General features: G+C 39.7%; 1 protein-coding gene across 1 annotated transcript; it reads right to left on the bottom strand.

Moving 5' to 3' along the window:
* Window positions 1–1343: 1343 nt before the first annotated feature.
* On the bottom strand, window positions 1344–26728 carry LOC150053561 (butyrophilin subfamily 1 member A1-like). The gene is made up of 5 exons (XM_090349301.1): window positions 26686–26728; window positions 6194–6331; window positions 4132–4479; window positions 3472–3753; window positions 1344–1432 (listed from the first exon to the last, which is right to left on the bottom strand). Exons 1-5 carry the CDS (start codon window positions 26726–26728, stop codon window positions 1344–1346), a joined length of 900 nt encoding a protein of 299 aa, XP_090205427.1.

The following is a 26728-nucleotide window of genomic DNA, read 5'->3' as shown; positions in this document are numbered from 1 at the left end:
GATCTACTATTCACATGAGTCCTTCCCACATCAATGGAGCAGTTCATTAAACCAGAAAAGGGAGGGAAAGAGGGGATGCAATGAACACATATAGTACAGGGTGATCTGCAAACAGTCAAAATGAATCCCACCATGATGTTCATGAGCCCTGATTTTCTCTGCCCTTGTCAGTTTCTCTGCTGATGGCGTGGTTACAGGACTAGAAATGAAATTGCTAGTAAGTGTGTTGTCAGTGCATTTCCTTGGACTGGTACACATATGTGCAGGGGAAAGTGTAGGTACATTTTTTGGTTGGCTTAATAAACACTTGTGGATTTTATTTGTTTCTTGCATGTCATAATGACAGTCACTCGGGGTGGTTAATTTAGAAACTTCATGAATACTTAATGTAACATGAATATTTAGTCTATTTTCATCCCTTTTTAATCTTCCTAATCCCTTCTCCTGCAAAATGATGAACAATGATGATGGCAACAATAATGACAAACTTTTGTTGTTGTTGTTGTTGGTCATGGAGCCTGAACTCTCGGCCTAGGCATTGTCCCTGAGCTCTTCAGCTCAAGGCTACCACCCTACTCTTTGAGCCCAAATGCCACTTCTGGTTTTCTGGTGGTTAATTGGTGATAAGAGTCTCACAGACTTTAGTGCCCAGACTGGCTTTGAACCATGATCCTCGGGTCTCAGCCTCCTGAGTAGCTAGGATTACAGGTGTGAGCAACTGTTCTGGGCAACAATCTTTATTGTGCTTTTGTTACGGATGCAATGTAAGATGTTTTATGTAAACTATGTACTTTAATACACACAAAAGTCCTGTGAAGAAGGTATACGCTATACCTCATGGATAGGATGTTTCCTTTGAGCATCTACTTCTCAAATATGGATCTCATTTTTAGGCAGAGAGGTGAGAAACACATAATATTGACAAGATTAGTTTTACCTTTTGCTTCACGTAACTTCCTTTTGTAAAAACAAAATCCAATGAATGTGGGAATCCCCAGTATAGAACTTGTCACCAAAGCTGTCTTTATGGAGAACCAGTGACTGGAGGACTCATTAACTGAAATACAAATGGTCTTTATCAGTATCAATAGACACAGTTGGTCACAGTGTTTTTCCAAAACACTCCCTCCAAGAGTTACATTCTGATGATTTTCTCTCCATCTCTAGTTCCCTCTCAAGTTATGATTATTTAGTAAGTTCATGGCCATGTTCAAATGATATCTTATGTAGTTCACACTTTCAGAAAACAAATTTTGTTCTGAAATGTAATCATTGCAGTAAGAAGAGTGAAATTGAATTGAGAATATTAACAAAACCGCGGATTTGGGTGTTCACTGTGGAATTTAGGCCATGCTAATACTGAGGAGCTGGGATTTAATGGTGGAACCACCAAAGGGATACTGCTGTTTATGAGCTGAGAAGCCAGTGAAAACTGAAAGTATAAAAATTGGAAGAATCTGAAGTTGTGACCAAAAAATGAGACGCTGTGTTTAATGTTTTGGAACTACATTTGCAGCTTTGGATTGAGATTGGAGTCTGAACAGGACAGTGGGTGAATGAGGAGAAGTGAGCTTTCTCTGTTGTTGGAGCCCTGGCTATCTTTGTCTTTTGCCATCCTGACTGGTCCCTTTCTGTCCATAATCTGACATAAAGCTTAATATTATCTCAAAGGTGGCTTTGCCAATAAGAAAAAACAGAAATAAAGTAATTAGTATCTTTACAGAAAAAAAATCTTATTTTCGCTTTACTTCTAAGTACTAAGCGTCCAAGTCTTTTATTTTGCACATTATGAGAAAAACCTTAGAACTTAAGCCCAATTTTTCTGGCAACTCTGTATCATAGATAATACTTTTGTTTCTTCAGTGTTTTTACAGTAGCATAGTCCCATTAACATAAAGATTATGTCAATTAGAAAGTTACATTACTCATAACTGAACACATTCCTTTATTTAGTGATAGATTGTAGCCATGAATACAAATGAAAACATGCAATGAAATCATTAAATAAAATAACACTTGTGGTTTTCTGGTGGTTAACTGGTGATGAGTCTCACAGCCTATGCTGGGCATGGTGGCTCATGCCTATAATCCTAGCTACTCAGGAGGCTTAGAAATCTGAGAATCATAGTTTTCAAAGCCAGCCCAGGCACTAAAGAACAGGAGAATGTTATCTCCAATTAACCACTAGAAAACAGGTACTGGATCTGTGGCTCAAGGAGTAGAGAAGTTGCCTTGAGCTGAAGAGATTCAGGGACAGCACCCAGGCCCAGAGTTCAAGCCCCATCACCCACAAAAATAAAGTCTCACTGGCTGGCTTTGAACCACAGTTCTCAGACCTCAGCCTCCTGAGTAGCTGGGATTACAGACATGAGCCACCGGTGTCCCAGATATACCTTTAAATTTGATAGGTGTATTTCATAATTTTCAAATGAAAGTTTGAAAAAGAATGATCTTTCTGAATTGTTTTCATATTTTAAATATTTTCTTAACACAAAGACTTTTTTAATTGTGAGGGGTCTAATTTCAATATATGTTAATACCATATAATTATGAACATAAAATATTTTAACCATGTTTACAACAATCACAGAACAATTAAGTCTGACAAAATTCATGCTTCACACTGATATAAATGCACTTTTAAAATATTACCAGGCAAAGTGATACAATTCTCTAATTCTTGTACTCACTAGACTAAAGCAAGAGGATTACAAATTTGAAGCTAACCTGATGTGATAACTGGCATTAAATACAAAGTTAAATTAGAACTATCAGTGCAAGCAGTAGATATGCCAACTATGATAATTTATTCTAAAAGTACCACCTTTCAGAAGCACATAAATGTCTGAGAAGTGTGATCACATTCTTGGGTAATGAAAGATAAGAAAAGCATCATAGGAGCTGGGTGCTGGTGCCCAGTGTTTGTGGTATTATTTTTTTTCCCATCAGGACATGTAGGTAGAAGCCTCATTAAAAAACAAAAAAAAATTGAAGAGGAACCTTGAAAAGGAGAAGCAGAAGGAATGGATATATTAGAGGGCTAAAGAAAGGTGTTTTAAGCTGGGTGTGGTAGCTCACGCCTATAATCCTAGCTCCTCAGGTGGCTGAGATCTGAGGATCGAAGTTCAAAGCCAGATGGGGCACTGAAGATTGTGAGATTTTTTTTTTTATCTCCAATTAGTCACTAGAAAAGGGGAAGTGGTGCTGAGACTCAAAGGGTAGGGTGATAGCCTTGAGCTGAAGAGCTCAGGGACAATGCCCAGGCCCAGAGTTCAAGCCCCATGATCCACGAGAAAGGAAAAAAAAGAGAGAAAGAAGAGAGAGAGAGAGAGAGAGAGAGAGAGAGAGAGAGAGAGAGAGAGAGAGAGAGAGAGAGGAAGAAGAAGAAGAAGTTTTGCAGAAAGGGCAATTGCTTTGGAAAGTTAAATCTACCAAAATCCCAGGTAGAGTGAGACAAGAGAGAAAACTGACCTGCTATGCACAGTTTCTCTTCCTTTCGCTGGTTCAGAACTGTGTTCCAGACAGAACAAGTCATATTCACCTCAGCAGGTTCGCTGAGCAGCAGTGTCGCTGTTACCTGGAACAGTCCATTTCTGTCCTGGGTCTGAGTCTCCGACACTGACGGAATTTCCTGTCCCCAAGAGTTTGTCCACTGGATCTTTGGCAGAGGAAACCAGCCCTCTGATGTGCACTCCAATCGCATTTCTCCAGGTTTGGAGATCTGAACATGGAAGTGAGGGGCTGAGCCCATATCTGGAATGAGAGAGGGTTTTAGGTCATAACTCAGTTTTTCAATTATACATGTTTGTCCTCTTCCTGAAAAGTTAGGGCTATTTACTAGATACCAATGAAGAGAATGGAAAGCAGGCTCTGAAGAAGTCTTGACAACACAGAATAGGAATCTGGCGTCTCATTCAATCCACTACAAATGGCCACTGAGCATTTCTCAACTCCTGCTGTGAATCTGTTATCAATAGATAGTAGATTTTGGCCTAAACTCAGAAGGGGCCCCAGGCAAACAATGGTATATGAGTAATTAGGATGAAGGACTGGTCAATTCTCACTCTCCAACAAATCTACATGACCATGCATCACAGAACTCATGCCAGGGGGCAGAAGCTTGGCCATTACCTGCTATGTATAGCATCACCACTGTATCTTTATAGTAGTCACCATCTTGGAACCTGCAGTGATACAATCCGCTGTCAGCAGGCTGGATGTGGAAGATCTTCAGGACCGCAATCCCTTTATGAATAGCATCTGTCACAAGCTTTGTTCTCCCTGAGTACTGCTCCATGGCGGCCTCGGGATGGTCCCTCCCGTCTGAGTGCAGGTGAACCATTTGTGAGGGCAGAGAGCGGAACCAGCTTATCTTCATATGCTGAGCACTCTGACTGGGCATGAGGAAGCAGGGTAGCTCTGCTTCATCTCCCAGCAAAGCCACCACAGGATGATGGGGCCCCTGGACTTCGAATATTCCTGAACAGAGAAGAAACAGAGTCAGGGAGGTTTGAAGTCAGGACTTGTGAAGACAGAGGGAACTTGAATGCATACACACATGGCTGGTTATTTCATCCTTCCTAAACCTTGAGGACAATGTCTGGATCCTCATTTTCTTATTGGAAGATACACATGGAAGAAGTAAGGAGTACAAAGCGGGAGGAATGAGTCTGGAATGTTTGAATCATGTAAGATCCTTGGTAAGTAAGCTCAAAGGAGGCATAGAGTTGGATAAGGACAAGAGTGGCACTTTCTAAGAATGAGTGTGGTGGCTTGTCTTCCTTCCTTCCTTCCTTTCTTCCTTCCTTCCTTCCTTCTTTCCTTTCCTTCCTTCCTCCTCCCTTCCCTCCCTCCCTCCCTCTCTCCTTCCCTCTCTCTCTGTTGTATGCTTATCACTTAGCCTCCTAGTATGGTGGGACTGGTATGTTTGTGAGGATGTGGACAGTGTGATTGTGAGATCTGGGGGACAGATGTGACAGCTTCTTCAGCCAATATCCATTCCTTGTTGGACGTAGAGGGAGTTCACACAGGAATTCTGATGGATTATGAGGGGAGAGCTCACCAACAGCATGAGAAAGAATTGAAAGCAGCTCAGTGAATAAAAAATGGTGACTATGATTATATGGTGTTTTCTATAAATGAAGCGGCTAAGGGTGTCAATGTGGGTCATACAATCTAATTTTTCCAAGTTTAAGTCATTTTCTTGAAATTTTAGAACATGAATTTTTTCATCTAGGATTTTTTTCTCTCACTTCTGTCATGCACATTTACAGTGATGTACACACACACACACACACACACACACACACACACACAGACACATACACAGTCACACACCATAAATCTGTACTAGTAGATGCATATAAGAATGCCCAAGACTGTTATTTAGCAAGTTTAAAAACTGATTTCTTGGCCGGGAGTTTGGCCTAGTGGTTAAAGTGCTTGCCTAGCATGCATGAAGACCCGGGTTCGATTCCTCGGTACCACATACATAGAAAAAAGCCGGAAGTGGTGCTGAGGCTCAAGTGGTAGAGCTCTAGCCTTGAGAAAGTCCAAGGACAGTGCTCAGGCCCTGAGCTCAAGCACAGGACTGGAAAAAACAAAACAAAACAAAACAAAACTGATTTCCTCTCTCTCTCTCTCTCTCTCTCTCTCTCTCTCTCTCTCTCTCTCTCTCTCTCTCTCTCTCTCTCTCTCTCTCTCTCTCTCTCTCTCTCTCCAGTCCTGGGCTTGAGCTCAGTACCTGAGCACTGTCTTTGGACTTTATCAAGGTTAGAGCTCTACCTCTTGGCCTCAGCACCACTTCTGTTTCTTTTTCTATGTATGTGGTACTGAAGAATCGAACCTGGGTCTTCGTGCATGCTAGGCAAGCACTCTACCACTAGACCAGACTCCCGGCCCCAGATTTCTTCTCTTTTTTTAAGTTTCTTTTTTATTGTAATTAATAGAGGGGTTACAGTTATACTCACCAGAATGTGTATTACTTCACACACATTGATACCCCTTCTCATGTTTTTGTCCGCATTTCCCTTCCCCCAACCCCTTCCCAATTTCTTCTCTTTTTCTATGCTCTTAAAGAATTTATTCTTACATTTATAACTTATATATGCATTTCCTATTTATTTTTTATTTACATCTTGTTTTATCAGGGGATGGGGCACATGAAAATAAGGAAGAGAATGGTAATTCCTACCTAAAGCCAGTGATGGCACCTGGAGCAAGAGATAGAGTTGAATCAGGCCATGGTATGTTAGAGAGACGTGCTGCTGCTTCTTTGGTGACTGAGGCAGAGTGATGTCACTGCTGTGTGCTGTTAACATAGAAGAAGAAACTGTAATGAGAAGGGGGATAAGAGTGAACTCAGATTTAAGACAAGAAACAAAATAGAAAGGCAAGGAAGGTGGCTTAGTGGTAAAGTGCTTGACTAGCATGGATGAGGCCCTGGGTTCCATTTGTTGGTACCACTTAAATAGAAAACAATAAGTTAAAATAAAATAGAAGAGAATAGAGAGGAATATGAAACTATTTTTCCCAGGGAGGGGAAGCTCATTGTATGTATGATACTAATTTTCAGAACAGAGTGTTTTGTTAACTTTGCTATTTCTCGACATATCTGGATGCCTCCTCTGGATGTCAGTTTCCTACTCTGATTCTTTTTTGTGTTCTCTCAGTATAAATGCTGAGCTCCTAGGGAGATCTCTACTCTCTTTACCTTATATATTCTCTTGGGGTGATTCCTTGTCATCTCATAGCATTTGCTATGGTTTGGATCTCAGCTGAGTAGCTAGGATTACAGGCGTGAGGCATTGGTATCCAGCTCCAAATGAATATTGTGTGTCTAGAAAGCCTGGGATTCCATGGCTGCACTTGCTTACAGAGGGAACAGGAGGAATTTAGGCATGATTGGGAAAAGTAGGTAGATTATTATCATTGATCCTTCATTTTATTTACAGTTCTGGGGCTTGAACTCAGGGCCTGGTCAGTATCCTTGAGCTTTCTCAAGGCTAGCACTCTACCACTTGAGCCACAGCACCACTTCTGGCCTTTTCTGTGTATGTGGTACCAAGGAATTGAACCTGGGTTGTTGTACATGTTAGGCAAGTACTCTACTGCCATGATTCTTGTCCTGTACCTAATTTTTCTTACCATAATGGTGTAACAGTTAAAATATAATATTTTTTAAAAAAGTTTTATTAAAAAGGTGATGTACTCAGGGGCTACAGTTACATGATTGAGGTAACGAATACATTTCCTTTTGAGCACTCCCCTAAAATATAATTTTTTAATGGAGCCCATATAGGTGCCTGAAAATCTCCTTCTGTGTTACTACAGATTGTCTAACAAGTAGTCTTATTTTATTTCCAGTGTGACATGGGGTCAAGAAGCTTAAGGAACCACTGCCCTACTCCATACATAAGTTTAATGCTGCATCCTTATAGTTAGTTGCTCTCTGACACAGAAAGCCTTTCGCTGCTCAGAGCCCATCTGTCCACAAGAAAGCATTTTTCTCTCCCTGAGAAAGCGTGGTCTATGGAATCACCCTTCTCTCCCCTTTTGGCCCATTCCTAGCCACTCTCTGAGCTTCAGGATTTGTGGGTCCAGAGCATCAAACCTCATATCCATGCCCACCAAATAACACATTGTAGTTGCTGAGTGTGAGAGAGTCCCTTCCTTATTCCAAGTAACAATTTAATGTATGTCCTAGTAGAGGGCACAAGAACCCTCCCGTGGCTAGAAAAAGGGAAGGGACTAAAATAACCAAAACTAAAAGAATCAAAGACATGATAACCAAGGCATGATGATGCACGACTGTAATTCTAGCGATTTCAAGGCACTAATTGGAGGATCATTCTGTGGTCTGTCCCAGGAAAAGAACATGGGACTCCACATAAAACAATTACTAAAGCAAAACAGGTTGACAGTGAGGTTAAAATGGTAGAGCCACAACCTAGTGCGTGCAGAGGCCTGAGTTGAAGCCTCAGTAATGCAAAAAGAAAAAAAAAACAAAGCCTACACACAATCCATGAAATAATTTTGATAATCAACTACACTTGATTAAACTAAAAATAACAGTGAAGCCGTTATTTGCATGGTGTTTGTCCTAGGTTAAAATGATTTCCTTGCAGGGTAAATGAAGGTGAATGTGACTGAAGTCATTCTTTCATTAAATCAAACAGTGAATCTTATTGAAGGGAGAGTTATAGAAGAGGTGAGATTGGTTAGAATGTGTGTGTGTGTGTGTGTGTGTGTGTGTGTGTGTGTTTGTGTGTGTAATTGACACAATAAAAAGCTTTGTATAACAAATGTATACCAAAAAGATAATTTCCTTGAAGTTAGTTTGTGCATAATTTACATAATGGAAGAAATACTAGAATTATTTATTTTTTTGCCAGTCCTGGGGCTTGAACTCAGGGCCTGTGCACTGTTCTTGGGCTTTTTCCTCAAGGCTAGCATTTTACTACTTGAACCACAACACCTCTACCAGCTTTTCTATGTATATGGTACCAAGGAATCAAACCTGGGTCCTTGTGCATGCTAGGCAAGCACTCTACCAGTAGGCCAAACTCCTGGCCACAGAAATAGTTGAATTATTGAGAACAGATCTTGAGAGGGTATTACTTTATATTCCACTAAGATTTCCTGCCTTTCCTCTGGGTCAAATATTTCCAATTTTTTTGGTTTGCCAATCAGGCTCTTTAGATACCTGCTCTTTGAGCTCCTTTAGTAGCTCTTTGGGCTGCTTTTCTGTGATAGACAGATACATACAATGCGGTTGGCTGAAGGAGATGAAATCTCAGTGGTTGAGCACTGGGTCAAGGAAAATGTGCATTTTTTTTCTACCCAAACAGAGGTTATCTCTTATATTTGTTATACGGAGAGGTTATATTTGTTGCTTATCTTGCATAGCCCCCTAAATCTGCTAAGAAAACTGGTCTAATGCATTCTGAAACCTGAAAAATGAAAGTCATATATATGTTATACCCTGTGGATCTGGGTTTCAAATCTCTTGAAAGTTTAGGAATTGTCAGGTTGGCAACAATATTTATGGCAAATATCTTACCAGGACAAGGTCAGCTATAATCTCTTTTTCTTTTCTTTTCATTTTTCTTGTTGACAAAGCCAATTCCCCAAATTCTCTATATAAAGCAAGGAAGGGAAATTGTAGAAAAAAAATGCAGAGACTGAGGAAGTTGTTGAGATCTGAGTCCCACACTGTTGGCATGGAATTATCTATAGATGTGTATACTAAAATCTCTTTCTGAAACTCACTGACACATTAAAATATCTGATGCAATTCTCCTGTAGTCCTTTGTACCACATATATTCATGATGCAACTAAGATAAAAAGCTTGGAAAAGCTAACAGGAACAAGATTTATTATTTTTTTTTCTGTAAGTTCAGGAAAAGTTAAGCATGATATGACTTTTCCCATGGGGTTTGGTGTGCTTTAAAGCAAGTGTTCTGCCTACTACCATTGTAGTTAAGGGATTTTTTCTTCATTGAGTGCGATCTTAGAAACTCTTATTTGTTTGTTTTTGCCAGTCCTGGAGCTTGAACTCAGGGTCTGGGCACTGTCATTGAGCTTTCTCATTGCTAGTGCTTTACCACTAGAGCCACAGCACCACTTCTGGCTTTTTCTGGGTATGTGATATCGAGGAATCAAACCCAGGGCTTTGTGAATGCTAGGCAAAAACTCTACCACTAGGCCACACTCCCAGCCCCTAGAACACTCATCCTTACCATACTAGCACTTACCCATATGAATGATGTTCTTGATAATTATCTTTAGCTACTTCTCAGAATTTTATCATCTGTCACTTGAAAAGAGCATTAAGAGAATTAGCCAAAATGCTTCACTTGAAATGTCTACTTTGTACAATGACTTAAAGATAATAAAACATAAAGAAGGTTAGAGGAAAATGAAAGAGGTGCAGCTGCTCTTGTCAAGAAACCAGTTTTGACCAGGCACTAGTGGCTTACCCCATAATCCTAGCTATTCAGGAAGGCTGAGATCTGAGGATCGAGGTTTAAAAACAGCCTGGGCACTAAAGACTGTGAGATCCTTATCTCCAGTTAACCAATAGAAAACCAGAAGTGTCTCTGAGGCTCCAGGGGTAAGGTGGTAGCCTTAAGCTGAAGAGCCCAGGGACAACCCCCTGGCCCAGAGTTCAAGTCCCATGACTGAAAAAGAAAGAAAGAAAGAAAGAAAGAAAGAAAGAAAGAAAGAAAGAAAGAAAGGAAGGAAGGAAGAAAGAAAGAAAGAAAGAAAGAAAGAAGCCAGTTTTAACATTCCAATGAAAAGTCCATGGGTAATGAGTCACACCAAGTCAGCTGTAATAGTACAGAGATTCTGGCCAGAAAGAAAAATTTCAGGCAGCCTATTTAAGTGGACAAATTTGAGCACATGTTGGCAGCAGTTATGGTGGCAGCTGCCACCACCATAGCAACAAAGCAAGTAGAAAGGCACCAGAGACAGAGTGCACAGCTCATTACTCACCTCTAGTGTGACTAGGAGTGAAAACTTCATCTTACTGGCATCCAACAGGTGCAAATCACAGACAATCTGAAACACCAAGGGAAGGTGTGAGTACCCCATGAAAGACTTTCTCACTCCTTCTCACAGAAGAGTATCTGGAAGGGATCCCTTCCCCACCACCTGAGAAGAATGCCATCTTGGGTACTGGCAGACAACCTGCCAGAGCAGATAGCTTAGACCTGAGAAGCAATGACTATGGTGCCATTTTCCAGTAAGACAAAGGAATCTGTCCAGTGGATGTCAGCTCCACCCAGGGGAAGGTTGGTCTACCCAGAAGGAGGAAGCTTCTCCCATAGTGGGACAATTTTCTTCACCAGGTAAATACAGCCAGAGGTGGTCCCACCCCTCTGCTGCACTGCAGCTTATTGTGGTTGCAGAAGGTAAAAAACAAACAAACCACAACAACACCCCCCCCAAAAAACCCAACCCCCCCAAAAAAAACCTAAAAAATAAAATTTAAAAAGCTGGATAGGCTGTAAAAATCCAAGAGTGGCTCCGGCTTGGTCCAAAGAGACTCTCAGGAACTAGCTTCTCTGGGAAGAGCTACTGATTCCAGACAGACCACAAGCCCACCCACACTCAAGCTACTCTGCAGTGACTCCAAGCTAAAGAAAACAGCCACCTCTCTCCTATATGACACACAGAGCAGATTGCCTTCCTACTAATTCAGCATGGAAGGAGGGTCACAAGGACCCAAAATCTATAAGACAGAATTTCTTTTCTGCCCGCTTAAACAAACTGACTGGAGAAACCAAATATGCAATAGAAAAGCTGACCACCACAAGGAAATCAGAACTTTATCAAGAAACTGGAGAGTAAACACTGGGGAGATTCAAGATCTTCCAAATAAATTGAAGAATTCTTTTTTCCAATCATATTTTTCTAATTATTTCTTTTTCATTATTTTAATATTTTTCCTTTTTACCATTTTTCTTTGCTTCTTCTTCATTGCTGTTTTATTCATTCCTAGATATATAGCCAACAATGTCATTATGAGCATACTTAATTCAGACTATATTTTGATTACTCAATCCATTATTTCTCAGTCTTAGTATCTTCAATTTTATTATTATTTATTTACACTTATAATTTTTAACGTTTTTTCTTTTAAAGTATTTTTCTATATTTTTTTCTTTCTCTGAATTTAGGTCTTAATCTGTCTTTGTTCCTTTCCTTCTCTACCTTCCTCTACTCTTAATTTTTCCTCTTATTTTCCTTATAACTCTTCATTTCTGGTCCTTTGGTCCTTCTTTGATTTTCTTAGTTTGTTGATCCATAGTTGATTGTTGATGAGCTAGACTGTATCTGTATTCACTCTGTGTTAAAGTGGCTCATCAAGTTATCCTTTTGGTTCAGATTAATTCAAACCTCATGATAGGTTTATCCATTGGTTACAACTATATATAAAATCCCCACTCCTGACTCTAATAAAGAAAAGCAGAGATATATAGGGAATAACTATCTATAATTTTTTAACTTCTTAAATCAGTGCAATTACAAGGCTCAGGGTTGGTATTTGTCTTAAAACTGTGTTCTGTGGTGGCATCGGATTTGTTTTTAAATCCAAAAAACGAGAGAGAGAGAGAGAGAGAGAGAGAGAGAGAGAGAGAGAGAGAGAGAGAGAGAGAGAGAGAGAAGAACACCTATTTTGATTGTGAATCTCTTAAAGTCTGTGCAAGTATGAAGCTCTGGTTCTTGTCTTTAAAATTCTATTCCTTTGTGATATTGGATTTGCTCTCATTTTGAAATGGGCAGTACAAGCCATGGAAACACAAGAAAATGGCAAGCCAAGGAACCTCATCTGCTGCTCAAAATAAACAGGCAACAGAGCAGTCAATAAAAAATTTGGAGGAGAGTCCTCAAAATGTCCTACAAATACTACTGGTAAACAAGATGAATGAAAATGTGAAAGCCTGAATAAGGTTTTATGTGTGTGTGATGAAGCTAACCAAAGATCAGTAGAGGAATTAATAAAATTTACAAACAGAAAGTTGAACAAATTCCAACACATGGAAAGGAGTCCAATGAAAGTATAGTCACACAGGATTTGAGAGAGAGCACTCAAAACCAAATCAAGGAAGTAAAGAAGACTATACAAGATCTAAAACAAAGCCTCGATAGAAAATTGGAAGACATGAGAAGTGACCCACCTAGAAGGAAAGGAGATTAAACAAAACAAAGTAGAAAGTCTTTATAGTAGGGTAGATGATACAGAAGATCAAATTTCCAGAACTGAAGGTAGTCTAGATTTTACAGAGAAAGAACAGAAAATTATTAGGACAAATCCAAGAAACATGACAGATCTCTTCAGGAGCTCCAAGATACAATCAGAAAGCTTAATTTAAGGCTAATTGGTATTGAGGCTAATTGGAAAGAAGTTAATGGGATTGGAAATATATTTAACAGAATTCTGGCAGAGAACTTCCCAAATCCAGATATAAGAAGCTTTTAGAATGCCAAACAGAGCAGAACAGAACAGAAATTCAAGAGTGTATGGTATTTAACAAAAAGAGTACAAACTATCCCAGCTCCTCTGGGGTGCAACAAAGGTAGTACTCAGAGGAAAAATTAGGCTCTGAGTGCCTACATTAACCATTTGGAGAAATCCCAAACCAATAATTTCATCATGTTCCTAAGCTCCTGGAAAAAGAGCAACACACCAAACCCCAATCCAGTAGACAGAAACAAATAATTAAAACGAAATCAGAATCAAATGTATTAGAGTTGATAAAAGACACAGAAAGTATCCACAAAACAATTGGTTCCTTGAAAAAAAATTAACAAAATGGACAGACTTCTAGCAAATCATATACCCCAAAATAAGAGAACACACACAAATACACAAATGAGAAATGAGAATGGAAACATCATGGCATAAATAACCAAGATTCAGAACATCAAAAGGAAATACTTTTCCAACCTTTATGCTAACAAATTTGAGATTCTGGAAGAAATGGAAGAATTTCTATGCCCAAATGAAATCAAGAAGTTTTAAAGCAGCTAATAAACCCATTTCCATTAATGAAATAGAAATGGCAATAAGATACCTCCCACCCAAGGACCAGATGAATTCACAGCTGAATTCTAGAAGGCCTTCAAAGCAGAACTTACACCAATACTTCTCAAGCTCTTCAATGAAACTGAAAGCAAAGGCTCATTGCCAAATTCATTCTATGAAGCCAGCATAACTCTCATCCCCAAACCAGATAGTTCATTGACATACATTGATGTGAAACTTCCCAAGAAATTGTATCCAATGACTTCAACAACTCATCAAAAAAATTATACCCTATGATCAAACAGGATTCATTCAATGGATGCAAAACTGTTCAGTACACACCAGTCATTTAATCTAATTCATCATATTAATAAGAGCAAGGACAAGAACCACATAAATCATCTTAATAGATGCAGAAAAAGCATTTGATAATCTCTAACATGATGAAAGCTCTGGAGAAACTGGGAATCCATGCAACATTCATCAATATAATAAAGGCTGTTTATGACAAACCTACAGCCAGCATTATACTTAAGGGTGAAAAGTTAAATTCATTTTCTCTAAAATCAGGAATGAGACAAGGATGTCCACATTCTCTATTCCTCTTCAATATAGTGTTAGAATTCCTAGCCAGAGCAATAAGACAAGAGACAAACATAAAGAGGTTCCAACTAGGAAAAGAGGAAGTGAAACTTTCCCTCTTTGCAGATGATATAGTCCTGTATTTATATAATCCTATAAATTCCTCTCCCAAGTTAGTTGAACTGATCTAAAACTTTGGCAAAGTAACAGGGTATATTTTGTTTCCTCACTTACCTTTCTGGCAAACTATTCCTCCTTACCCATCCTTTCCCTCAGAACTCTAATCTTTTTTATTTACTTTTAAGCTTTTAAATCACTACTCCTTATCACAATTGATCTTCATATGGAGTATATTCCATTCCCTATTTTATCATCCTTTTTATACTATATTACTTGTCCAATCCCCCCTACCTCAAAAAGCTTAACTCCAGCCCTAACATTATAATAATCTATTCAATTCTATGAATTTATAGCAAGACTGGAGGTGTAGATAAAGTGAAGAATGGTACTATATTGTTTGTAAAATTTCAGTAAATCCAGACTGGGATAAGGTACTATAGCTGACATACACCTCACATCAGTGGAGAGACACACCTTATCAAACAATTGACTACCAAGTCAATGCAGGATGCAGACAACAGTCCAACAGGATGGGGTGAGGGGAGGGAAAGGGGGACAAAAACATGAGAGGGGGAATCAATGTTCGAGAAGTAATGTACCCACTACCTGACAAATGTAACTGTAACCCCTCCATACATTATCCCAATAACAAAAAAAATACTGGCCAACTAAATTCAACAACTAATTTTAAAAATTAGTGATCATAGGGCCAAAAGTGTGGCCTAATGGTAAAGCGCTTGCCTAGCATGCACGAAGACCTGGTTTCAATTTTCTGGAACCACATACACAGAAAAAGCCAGAAGTGGCACTGTGGCTCAGGTGTCAGAGTGCTAGCCTTGAGCAAAAAATGTCCAAAGACAGTGCCCAGGCCCTGAGTTCAAGCCCCAGGACTGGCAAAATAATTAGTGATCATACATTATGATTACATGAAATTCATACAGGGATGCATGTCTGGCTTAATGTATGTAAATTACTAACCATAATACAATACATTAACAGAACCAAAAATGGGATCATCTTAGTAGACGTTTGATAAGATCTAGCATACTTACATGGTAAAAATTCTGGAGAAGTTAGAAATATATGGAACATTTCTCAATACGATAAGGATTGATTATGACAAACATACAGCCAAAATCATACTTAATGGTGAAAAACTAAAACCATTTCCTCTAAAATCAGGAACAAGGAAAGGATGTATATATTCTCCACTCCTTTATAATATAGTACAGGAATTTGTATCAAGACCAACAAGGCCAGAGAAAGACATAAAAGAGATCCAAATGCAAACAAAGAAGTAAAATTATCCCTGTTAGCAGATGACAGGTTGTCATTCCTGTTACACATGAGTTATTTTGGAAATTGGCCTTTTGGTAAGTGACTGCTTACAGTACAAATTTGACTCTGGAATGGTCTTTGCCACAGAATGAGGTGCAAGAATTCTTCTTTCATGTGTCCTTTTCTATCAAGAAGTACAACCTGCTCCATCCACACCTCCTCTGTCCCCCAAACCTCTCCCACCCGGCCCCTTAGTCACCTTACTCCTCCCTTGGCTTTGGGAGTGACCTCCTTTTGGTATTTGACCCCAAGAAATGCTCCCTTACCTCATTTCTTGTAGATCTAACTTCTCCATGATCTAGTGAGTTTCTTGCTCAGGTGAGGTGATCTGGAGGAGATGTGGGAATGAAGCTTGAGATGGACTTGGAGACTGTGGTAAGAACTAGAAATAGCAATAGCCTACTTTATCAGATAAGTTTTTAAAAATTAACATCTCAGAGGGAAAGAGAAACGAGAAAAAGACAAATCATCAGGGTACATAGTGCATTTGCAGTTGAACAACGTTCATTGAACTTGAAACTGTCTTCCCAAGTGCTTTTGCTAGCTCATTATTTATGGATTGTAGAATATTATATTCATCATCATCATATCTCTTAAAGCAATGAAGTCATTGCTTTAAGGGCATGAAATGATCATTTACAGCAAAGGAAGCAAGAATGTTATCCATTAAAATTGTTTGATTCAAATAGATGTACAAAAAGATTTCTTCAAATAGAATTACAATGCAATTCAAACAATAGGTCAGTGATTAGTTATCCCTTTCATTCCCCCCCCCACCCCGCTACCTATCTTACCAGTGGTCTCTTCAAGCTTCCTCATTTAGTGTTTATGTTTATTGTACATTGAGTAATAAAACTATATCTTTTTCCACCATCCCTTTTTTCATTCATCCATACCCCTTCATTTCAGTCTGTTTATGTTTCAGTTTCTTGGTATTCATTTTGCTGATCTGTGTGTTTTTTTGGGTTTCATTTTTAATTTTACTGTAAATTTTTAAGTCATTGTACAAAGGAGTGGCCATTTAACAGTTTATGAATACAATGCATCTTGATTGATGTTACCCCTTTCAACAGTCTTACTCATCCTTCCCAACCCACACCTTCTCTCACTTTTCTAATTATGGAGAATATATATTGAATTCTTGATCGCATTCTCCTCTTCTTTTTCATTTTATTTGTTTGCATTCTTCCCCTTGACCCCTTCAAGTATCTGTTTCCTAGAGTTTAGATTCTTGAATTCTGATTTTTTTTCCTTTCTAAGGAATTACAACTAACAAATAATTGAATCAATTATTATATATATTAATTTTTTTTAAAGTAAGTACTTCGTTGAAAAGAATTTTACTCTTTCTGCATAGATTTTCAATTGGATCAGTATACTTTGATTCCTGTGACCTTGAACAATGAGGGTGGAAGCGGACTAACACCCCTCCCCCAAAGAATTTGCTTTTCTACTTTCTTTACACTCCCTCTGATAAATAGTTATCATTGGTGGTCAAAGCTAAAGAATGCAAGTCAGAGAAAACTTTTATTAGAGTGGTAAAATCTGAAATAACTAAATAAGAAAAAAAACATGAAGGATGGAGGTGTTTGTTATGAAATATCCCTGGGTTATGGAAGTTTAGCACAGAAAAGCTGAGATCACCATAAGATTCTCTTATTTGCCTCAGCCCAGTGGCCTTTGCCTCTGTACAGGAGTAATCAGAATCCACCACATTGCTGTGTACAAGTTCTACCAGCTCATGCTAATGGGGGGGGGGGGGATATGCAGTTCAGTACTTTAAGAGAATTTTTTTTTTTAGTACTAATGTATACTTCCAAAATGCTCTAATCTAAGAGAGCCTACAGGGTCAGATTTCAGGGTAAAACACTGAAGTCAAATATATCTCTGAGTTACAATAAGGAAAAAAAATCGATTGAATTTCTTCTGAGAAAGATCTCTTTTCTCTGAAGTTCTGGGGAAAACAAGAATGGTTATGGGTCATTCCAATGTTCAAAGTATGCAAGATAAAAACCTAGTATTAACTTAGGCATTTACTTATTTACAAACACTCCTTGTGGCAGTTTGTAGAATTCGTCTCATATTTCCTCCTTTAAATTAGATCACTCCCACTCACCCTCTGAGGACGCACGTTGTGACAACCCTGGAGAACAAAAAAGCAAGCATTCTCCAGTCCTGCATTCTGAGCTTTTCTGTCTCACCCGTCTGTCACAAGGAAGCTTCCTGGACATTTTAGACTTTTTAAAAAACTGCAATTCAATAAAAATGAAGATTTTTTTCCTTTTAGGTCACCATTTCTTCTGGCAGACTGAGCCTAAAGTGCACTTTATTTCCCTTTAATTTAACAGCTCCAGCAGCTTTTCCAGTTAAATCGACTGTTCATTATTGAGCCCCATTTATGAAGGGGCTGTGCAGTGCAGTTTAATGAATCCTTGGCACAAAGCTCCCTTTCAGGACTAGGGAAAGAATAGGAGCTGTTCAGGCCCTGTAGGGCTGTATGTCAAAGCCAGCCCATAATGCCTGTCAGCCAAGGGCAGAAATTCCCACTGATATAAGAATGTGCAAGAAATCAACTTTCACCACCGATGAGCAGATTAAGACACGATCAGGAAACGAGGCTGGAGGTTTAGAACAGTGACACCTGCTTGAACAGAGTGATTTTCCCATCCCTTGATCACTGTGAGGCTAGGATGGGGCAGGGAGAGGCCGCTGCATAGCCAAGGATTGAAGCCCTCAAGGTCTTCCCTGAGCGATGTTACTGAGAGCTCATCTTTGGTATAGGCCCCGCACGAAATGACTTTAAAACCCTTTTCTATTTCGGTCCTTCTGTGGAGCCACTGAGGAAGTTTGCATATGACAGCAGGAACTGAGGCTGGAATGTTTTCATTTCTGGTTCAAGATTGCACTGTGATTCTACTAAATGAGAAAGATGGGTAGGATATAGACATATCTGATTCTGAAGGACTTTCCTTTCTTGGGCGTTGGGATGAAGTTCACCAAGTACATTTGGTCTTCTGGAAGCATCTTATTCTAGTTACGAGGCAGGCCTGTTGTTTGGGGGTGTAGGTTGACTATTATATAGTGGATTCCTGTGGTACATACTGGAAATACAGGCAGTTGAAATGTGGGGCGGTTATCTGAGGAGTGGTGATAAAGGGCCTATGTTTAGTACCAGACGATATCTAATGCTCCTATTTTTTAATTAGAATTTATCTTTAAGTAGCTGCACAATGGGGTGACCATTCAGCATGTCAGCTTAGGAGCACAATGCATCTTGATTAATGTCACACACGATCCTATTTTTAGGCCTTAGGAAACTTCAGGAAAGTTCCTTTCACCAAATGTTCTGAAAGTTGTCATATGATTCAAAAGATTTCTAGAAAAAGCGGTTCTAGATGTCTCTGTGGGACACTAATACCGTGACATCATCCTAAGTTTTTAAGATGGATATGTGGATGGGTTTTGTCCTCCCCCCACCCCCCCTGCACCCCTCCTGCGCACACTTGTCTAAGGGCTGAACTCAAGGCCTGGTCTTTGTCACTGAGCTTTTGTGCTCAATATTAGAACTCTATTACTTGAGCCACAGCTCCACTTTTGGCTTTTTGGTGGTTAATTAGAGATAAGAGTCTCATGGACTTTCTTGCTTGGACTGGGTTTGAACCCTAATCCTCAGATCACAGCTTTCTGAGGAGCTAGTACTACCAGCATCCAGCACCCAGCATGGATGGCCCCCCACCCCCCAGGATCATGGAACAGATAAAACTTGTTTGTATATGTATAATTTTTAAAAAGGGAAAATTAGACTCTCAAGCAAATATAGATCACATGTGAAATACTATTGAACTCATTAATTAGTAATGGAAACAAACAATCATGCTAGGGATAAATCATGTGTACACACACATGCAATGGAAACTATAAATGGAAGCTCATATGCAATTGAGCTATAAATATTTCAAGTTATTTATTCCAAGAACAGTATAGCTACTGAACAACACTATCAGGTAACAAGTAAATTTACTATGCTGAACATTTTCAGTTAATAGTATATAGTAAGTAGAACTAAATTACATTCTAGATAACCTCTGTTTTTTTCCACCATTGAAAGGATGTAGGGTTCACCTTTCTGCTTATTTACAGTTTGGATAATTTTCTTGAAAATTTTTATGTAAATTAGATGTACATTTGGCCCCACTTGGAGAAAGGAAATGATTTGTCCATATCACAGTAACTCAGGGCTAGTCAGAGGGAAGGCTCAGAGCTCTGCTTTCTTCTATAAATGTTCCATTTTCTACCATGCATGGAACCACCTGAGAATCCTTCCTTATTCCTTACTATGGTGTTTGCACTAGAGGTCAGAGAGGGAAGGGACTTACATTTTTCTGGCTATAAAGAATGAAGGGGCATGCATTTTCAGGGCAACATTCATTGAATTTTAACTAAACATTAGGTTAAGGAATATGTACAAACTGATGGAGGTTAAGCTTAGCATTCACTTCCTGCAAAAGGATAGAAATGATTTGGTTCTTAGTTTGTCTTGGAAATAGACCCAGAAATGGAAAGTTACATACAGATTGGCTGAGAAAAGCTGAAGAAACTGAAGAAATTAAGAATGGATTAAAAGAGAAATTGATCTCTCGATCATTTTAATGAATTCAGTCATTCAACGGGACCCAAGTTAGGGTAAGAAAGATCCATTTTGGCTTACCTGGGATTGGGGTGATTTTGAGCAGGGTGTTGTCATTCAGCTGAGGTCAAGGCTTTAGGAAGGGTCCATCCACAAGTCATCAGTGGCTAGTAGGCTTTGAGGCTGAGAACTGGTTTCAGCAGTTCTTATGGGTGGAATACTGATACTGGGTCTAATGTGTATTATCTGGACCTTGCCCTCTTAATCAGCTTATTGATTATGGCTGGCTCTCCGCCTACTGAGTCATGTCTCTAGTCTGGAGACTCCTGTCCAGAGTTCAAGTCACAATCCCTTGACTTTAGCTTCCTGGGTAGCTAGAATTACAGATTTGAGCCACCAGCATTGAGTTAGGTAATAGTCTTTATCAAATATATGTTTTATGAATATTTTCTCCCAATCTGTGGCTTGTTTTATTTATATATATTTGTATTGTAATTAATAGAAGGGTTACAGTTATATTCACCAGATAGAAGGTACATTACTTCTCACACATTGATACCCCTTCTCATGTTTTTGTCCCCATTTCCTTCTCCCCCCATCTTGTTTCCCCCTTCCCTTTTCTATTTCAAATAAACTAATAAATGTATATACAATATACCAGATAACAAGGTAAGATACTGTAACAATATGAGAATAACCAAGAGACATCAAAAGAGAAGAGAAATAACATAGTACATTAAGAACAATCACGCATTATATAGCTATTGTTCCATATCCTCTTTTATTCTTTTGACATTGTCTTTCAGGGATCAGACATTTTATTTTAACAAGGCCAACCCAATCAATTATTTCTTTACTGGATCGTGACTCTCATGTTGTATACAAAAAAGTCATGTTCATACCAAGGTAAGCTAGGTTTTTCTTTCCTATGTTAATTCCCAGGAGTGCTTAGGGTCTTGTAGTTTGACCCTTAAAATATTTTAAAAATTAATTTCGCTTTGAATTATTTTTTTGCCAGTCCTGGGCTTGGGCTCAGGGCCTGGGCACTGTCCTTGGGCTTTCTCAAGGCCAGATCTCTACCACTTAAACCATAGCACCACTTCTGTCTTTTTTCTATGTATGTGGTACCAAAGAATCAAACCTGGGTCTTCATGCATGCTAGGCAAGCATTCTACTAGTAGGCCAGACTCCTGGCCCCTCAGTTTGAATTAATTTTTTTTTTAAAGATCTAGCTGGGCGCTGTGGCTCACACCTGTGAGCTACTAAGGAGACCAAGATCTGAGGATCGTGGTTCAAGACCAGCTCGAGCACTAAAGACCTGTGAGATTCTTATCTACAATTAATCACGAGAAAAGGGGAAGCACGGCTGTGGCTCCATGAATAGGGCAGTAGCTTTGAGCTGAAGAGCTCAGGGACAGCGCTCAGGCCCAGAGTTCAAGCCCTATAACCCCCCCACACACAAAAAAAATCTAAAGTCTATTTTTTTTTTTTTTGGTGCATGTGTGCTTATAGAAGGACTTCAACTCAAGACCTTGAGCTCTGTTTTGCCTTTTATTACAAAGACGGATGTGCTACCATAGGAGTCACAGCTCCACTTCTGGCCTTTTGCCAGTTAATTGGATTGGAGATATGAGTCTCACTGATTTTTTCCCCCCCAGGATAGGTTCAGACAGCAGTCCTCATATCGCATCCTCTGGAGTAGCTTGGATTAATGGCGTGAGCCTCCATTGTTCAGCAGCTTTGTCTTGATTCCTTTATCTGCATGTGCATGTCCAGTTGTTCCAAATGTGTTTGCTACAAAGACTGACTTTGCTCCAATGCGTTCTCTGCTCCTTTGTTGAAAACTGATCGACTGTATTGATGAAGGTCTATTTCTGGGCTCTCTATTCTGTTCCATTGGTCTACTGTTTCACCAGCACATAGGTCTTGAAGTTGGATGATGTTTGCTTTCTAGCTTTGTTCTCTACCTTTCACTCTTTGTGGCTACCCAGTAATTTTAAATCTCCATTTCCTGGCTCATAAAGATACTTTATGGGGTGCCCTCAAACTTGTCCCCTGCTCATTTTTTTTAATCTGTAAAACTTTCATGACTTGGATGAAATTACCAACCAAACTACTAAAAACAAGCAAACTTTCATTATCTTTTAAGATCTCTTTCAGTGACATGTTTTTTTTTCATTTATTTTTAAAATATTTTTTTTTGTCAGTCATGGGGCTTGAACTATAAGCCTGGGTGCTGTCTCTGAGCTTTTCAGCTCAAGGCTAGTGCTTTACCATTTTGAGCCACAGCACCACTTCCATGTGACGTCTTCTTTGTTGTTGTTGTTGTTGTTGTCAGTCCTGGCTTAAACTCAGGGCCTGAGCACTGTCCTTAGGCTTTTCTCAAAGCTAGAGCTCTACCACTTGAGCCACAGCACCATTTCTGGCTTTTTTCTATGAATGGGATACCAAGGAATCGAACCCTGGTCTTCATGCATGCTAGGCAAGCACACTACCACTAGGCCAAACTCCCAGCCCCAAGTGACGCCTTCTTTAATATTTCTCAGATACAGCCAATTATTCTCTTTTGTGTGTTCCAGCAATCATTTGCTCATGGGTCTGTAAAACAGCCTCCTGAGGATAGCAAGAATGCTTGTGCCATTTGTCAGTGTCCAGTGCATGGTGTACCTGAGATTTAGTAGATGCTTACCTAATGTCTGTTGAATGAAAAAAAGGATATAATAACTACATAACTGGACATGTATCTTCTTAGGAGCAAGACTTAGTCACACATGTGGTGCTTAGGGTAATGCCTAGCACCCTCCAGTGGATAGGTAGTAAGTTATGGCGACACACGTGATGGAAATGAGCTGTTAGAGTGGGATCATAGAGGGAGATTTGCCAGTTTGAGTGGTAGCTGTGAGCACATGGGAAGATTTTGGAATAAGTTAGCATTTAATGTGTGTTTTCATAGCAATGCAGTTCCTTAGCAAGTGTAGGAATGAAGCCAGGGGTTGAGGGCTCACATCTGTAATGCTAGCCACATAGGAGAGTGAGATTTGAGAATTGAGATTTGAAGCTAGCCTGGACAAGAAAGTCTGTGATTCTCTTATGTCCAAGTAAATACAAGAAAAAGAAAAAAATGACAAGGAAGAGCTGTAGCTCAAGTTGTAGAACACTAGCCTTGAGTGAAAAAGCTAAGGACTCATAAGGGAGAATGCCCAGACTCTGAATTCAAGCTCCAACACACACACACACACACACACACACACACACACACACACACACACACACAGACTGTGTAGGAACTAATGCACATTCATGGATCCTTACAAAAATGTAATCGAATGCATTTTCTTTTTTTAAAAACTTTTTTTATTGTGATTAATAATTACATTACATTATTAATAGCTACATTATATTCACAAATATTGATACCCTTTCTCATGACATGTCCCCATTTCCCTCCCACCCTTCCCCCACTCATTTGATTTCCCTCTTTCCCTATCCAATTTCAAATAACCAATTAAGCACATATAAAATATCAGATAACAAGGTGAAATATTGTAACAATATGAGATAACGAAGGGATGGCAAAAGAGAGATAACATAGTACATTAAGGACAACAATCACTCATTATATGGCTTTTGTTTCTATATCCTGGAGGTCCTTACATTTAGTGTCATACTATTTGGCCTTATGTTTCTAGATTTTGTTCTATTGTAAATCTCTGCTAGGAGAGCCCAAGGTTTCTACTGATTATGACAAATGAGGGAGACTATTGGGCCTATTTTCCTTTGAGTCTGGCTTACTTCACTTAATATGATTTTTTCTAAGTCTTTCCCTTTCCTAACAAATGGGGCAATGTCGTTCTTTCTGACAGCACCATTGTGTATAAATACCACATCTTGTTGATCCACTCATCAACTGAGGGACATCTGGGTTGGTTCCGTGTCTTTGCTATGGTAAATAGTGTCTCTCCTTGTTTCTGGGTGATTGGATAAATGCCAAGTAGTGGAATTGCTGGGTCATAGGGAAGTTCTATGTTTAGTCTTTTGAGGAAGTGCCATATTGCTTTCCATAGTGGTTGAACGGAGTTTGCACTCCCACCAACAGTGTAGTAGTGATCCCTCCTGGCCACATTCCCTGCAGCATCTGCTGTTATTAGTTTTCTTGATCCTGGCCATTCTAACTGGAGTGAGGTGGACTCTTAGAGTTGTTTTGATTTGTGAATGCATTTTCTATTAAAAATGAAAGTCCATTTAATAAGAATAAGCATGATTTTGGTAAAGGAGTCCAAGTGTAGTACAGTTCATCAGCAGGGAAGTTTTAATCCTGATTTTGATCTCATAAAAAAATGATCTTGAGGGCCAGGAGTTTGGCCTAGTCTAGTATGCACAAAGACTGGGGTTTGATTCCTCAGTACCACATACATAGAAAAAATCAGAAGTAGCTCAAGTTACAGAGTGCTAGCTTTGAGAAAAAAGCCCAAGGATGGCACTTAGGCCCTGAGTTCAAGCTCCAGGACTGGCAAAAAAAAACATGATCTCAAGTGGCCAAGAGAGTGGAGTTCAAGGTAGATGTGGTATCTTGTGGTCAGGAAGTGCTTTTTGAGAAGAATGGGAAGATTTAATGCCATTCTACAGAGCTGGCTATCCCAGCCTTGGTGATATGTTAGGTAATGCCAGCTGGCCATGTTAGCCTGCCTCCCGGGCCATTGTTTCAGCACACTGCAGAGATGTGTTCCAGCAGCTGATTGGAGCTCCTTACCTTGTTTAATTGAATCAATTCAGCTTCATATAATAGGATCTGGATCTTTAAGCATTTCTGTCTGGTGCACTGGATATTTGGGATGTTTGCCTCTGGGTCTTTTGGGTCCCACAGTTTCACATTTAGCTATAAACTTCTGTGGGAACTGAGCAGACGTGGGCTCAGCTTGAGTCTAGTGTCTCTAAGAGGGGTAAGCTCTAAGGTGTTTGAGTGAAATCTGAGCAAAACTTACTTGTATAGCTTTTCTTATTTCCAGGAAAAAGAGGGGGCAAAATTACTCTTCGGAAATCAAGTATTTCAGCTTTTTTCTTGGTCTCATTGGTTTGGGTATGAAGCAGACTGAACACAGTGATGGAGGAAAGCCTGAATGAACTGTAATAGAAGGCAAAAAATAGGGAAAGCAGCTTGATCTCTAGCTTTACCGTTAACTCTCATATTGATGCCCAGTTAAGATGTCTGTCTTTTGTATCTATAATTTATAAACATAGACATGACATGTCTTAAGTGCAAAGTCATGAGTATGTACTGTTCTCTTTTTTTTTTTTTTTTTCCAGTCCTGGCTTGAACTCAGGGCCTGATATGACTTGAGCCACAGCACCACCTCTGGCTTTTTTTTTTTTCCCAGTCCTGGGTTTGAGCTCAAGGCCTGAGCACCGTCCCTTGGACTTTCTCAAGGCCAGAGCTCTACCACTTGAGCCTCAGCACCACTTCTGGCTTTTTTTTCTATGTATGTGGTACCAAGAAACTGAATTCTGGTCTTCGTGCATGCTAGGCAAGCACTCTACCACTAGGCCAAACTCCAGGCCCTTCCTCCGGCTTTTCTTCCTTCCTTCCTCTCTCTCTCTCTCTCTCTCTCTCTCTCTCTCTCTCTCTCTCTCTCTCTCTCTCTCTCTCTCTCTCTCCCTGGCTCTCTCTCTCTTTCTTTCCTTTCTTTTTTTATGTATGTGGTACCGAGGAATCGAACCCTAGTCTTTGTGCATGCTAGGCAAGTACTCTACCACTAGGTCATACTCCTGGCCCTGAGCACGTATCATTCTATGGCTTAGATGTGGGTTGAGGGACCCCTGGCCTTGTGTGATAAAAGGAGAGATCCTTGAGAGGTCTTCAGAGGCTGGAATGATTTGGCCATGGTTGTCATTGGAAGGTAGGGGTGTTTGCAAGGTGATTATTAGATTAGAGCTGATTATTAGATTACAGTGGATGCCCATACTGCATTTTAGAGGATTTTTAAGGGGAGGAGAGGAAGAGGGAGGGGGGAGAGGGAGAGAGAGAGAGAGAGAAGAGAGAGAGAGGGAGAGACAGAGAGAGGGGCGAGAGGGACAGAGGAGAGAGGGAGAGAGGGAGACGGAGAGGCAGAGAAAGGAGAGAGAAAGGAGAGAGAAAGGAGAGCGGGAGAGAGCTATCACACTCTCATACTGACTCATGCTTATTAATTTCCTCTATCTTTCCATGGCCTGAATCACTTTGGGATTCTATAGAAAGAAGGCAATCATTGCATGAGATTTCCCTAGACCTTTGACCTCCAAGATGAAGAGCCAAAATAAATCTTTCCTTTATAAAGTAATTACTCCAGGCATGCTGTTATATTAACAAAAATAGAGACACTCTGAAGTCCCAGTGGAGACAAACAACATTTCCATCCACACAGAAGCTTCCTTTGTGTGCTCCTTTTTCTTTCTGTCAACCCCCCCCCACATTAGACAACCACTATTCTGATTTCCACCATGAATTACTTTCCATGTTCCCAAATTTCATATCAATCGACTCATACAGCAT

Source organism: Megascapheus bottae, chromosome 16 (genome assembly GCF_031878675.1).
Source record: "Megascapheus bottae isolate mThoBot1 chromosome 16, mThoBot2.hap1, whole genome shotgun sequence".
In the NCBI taxonomy this organism is placed as follows: domain Eukaryota; kingdom Metazoa; phylum Chordata; class Mammalia; order Rodentia; family Geomyidae; genus Megascapheus; species Megascapheus bottae.
The sequence above is the reverse complement of the archived record's forward strand: the minus strand, read 5'-3'. Positions and strand labels throughout refer to the sequence as shown.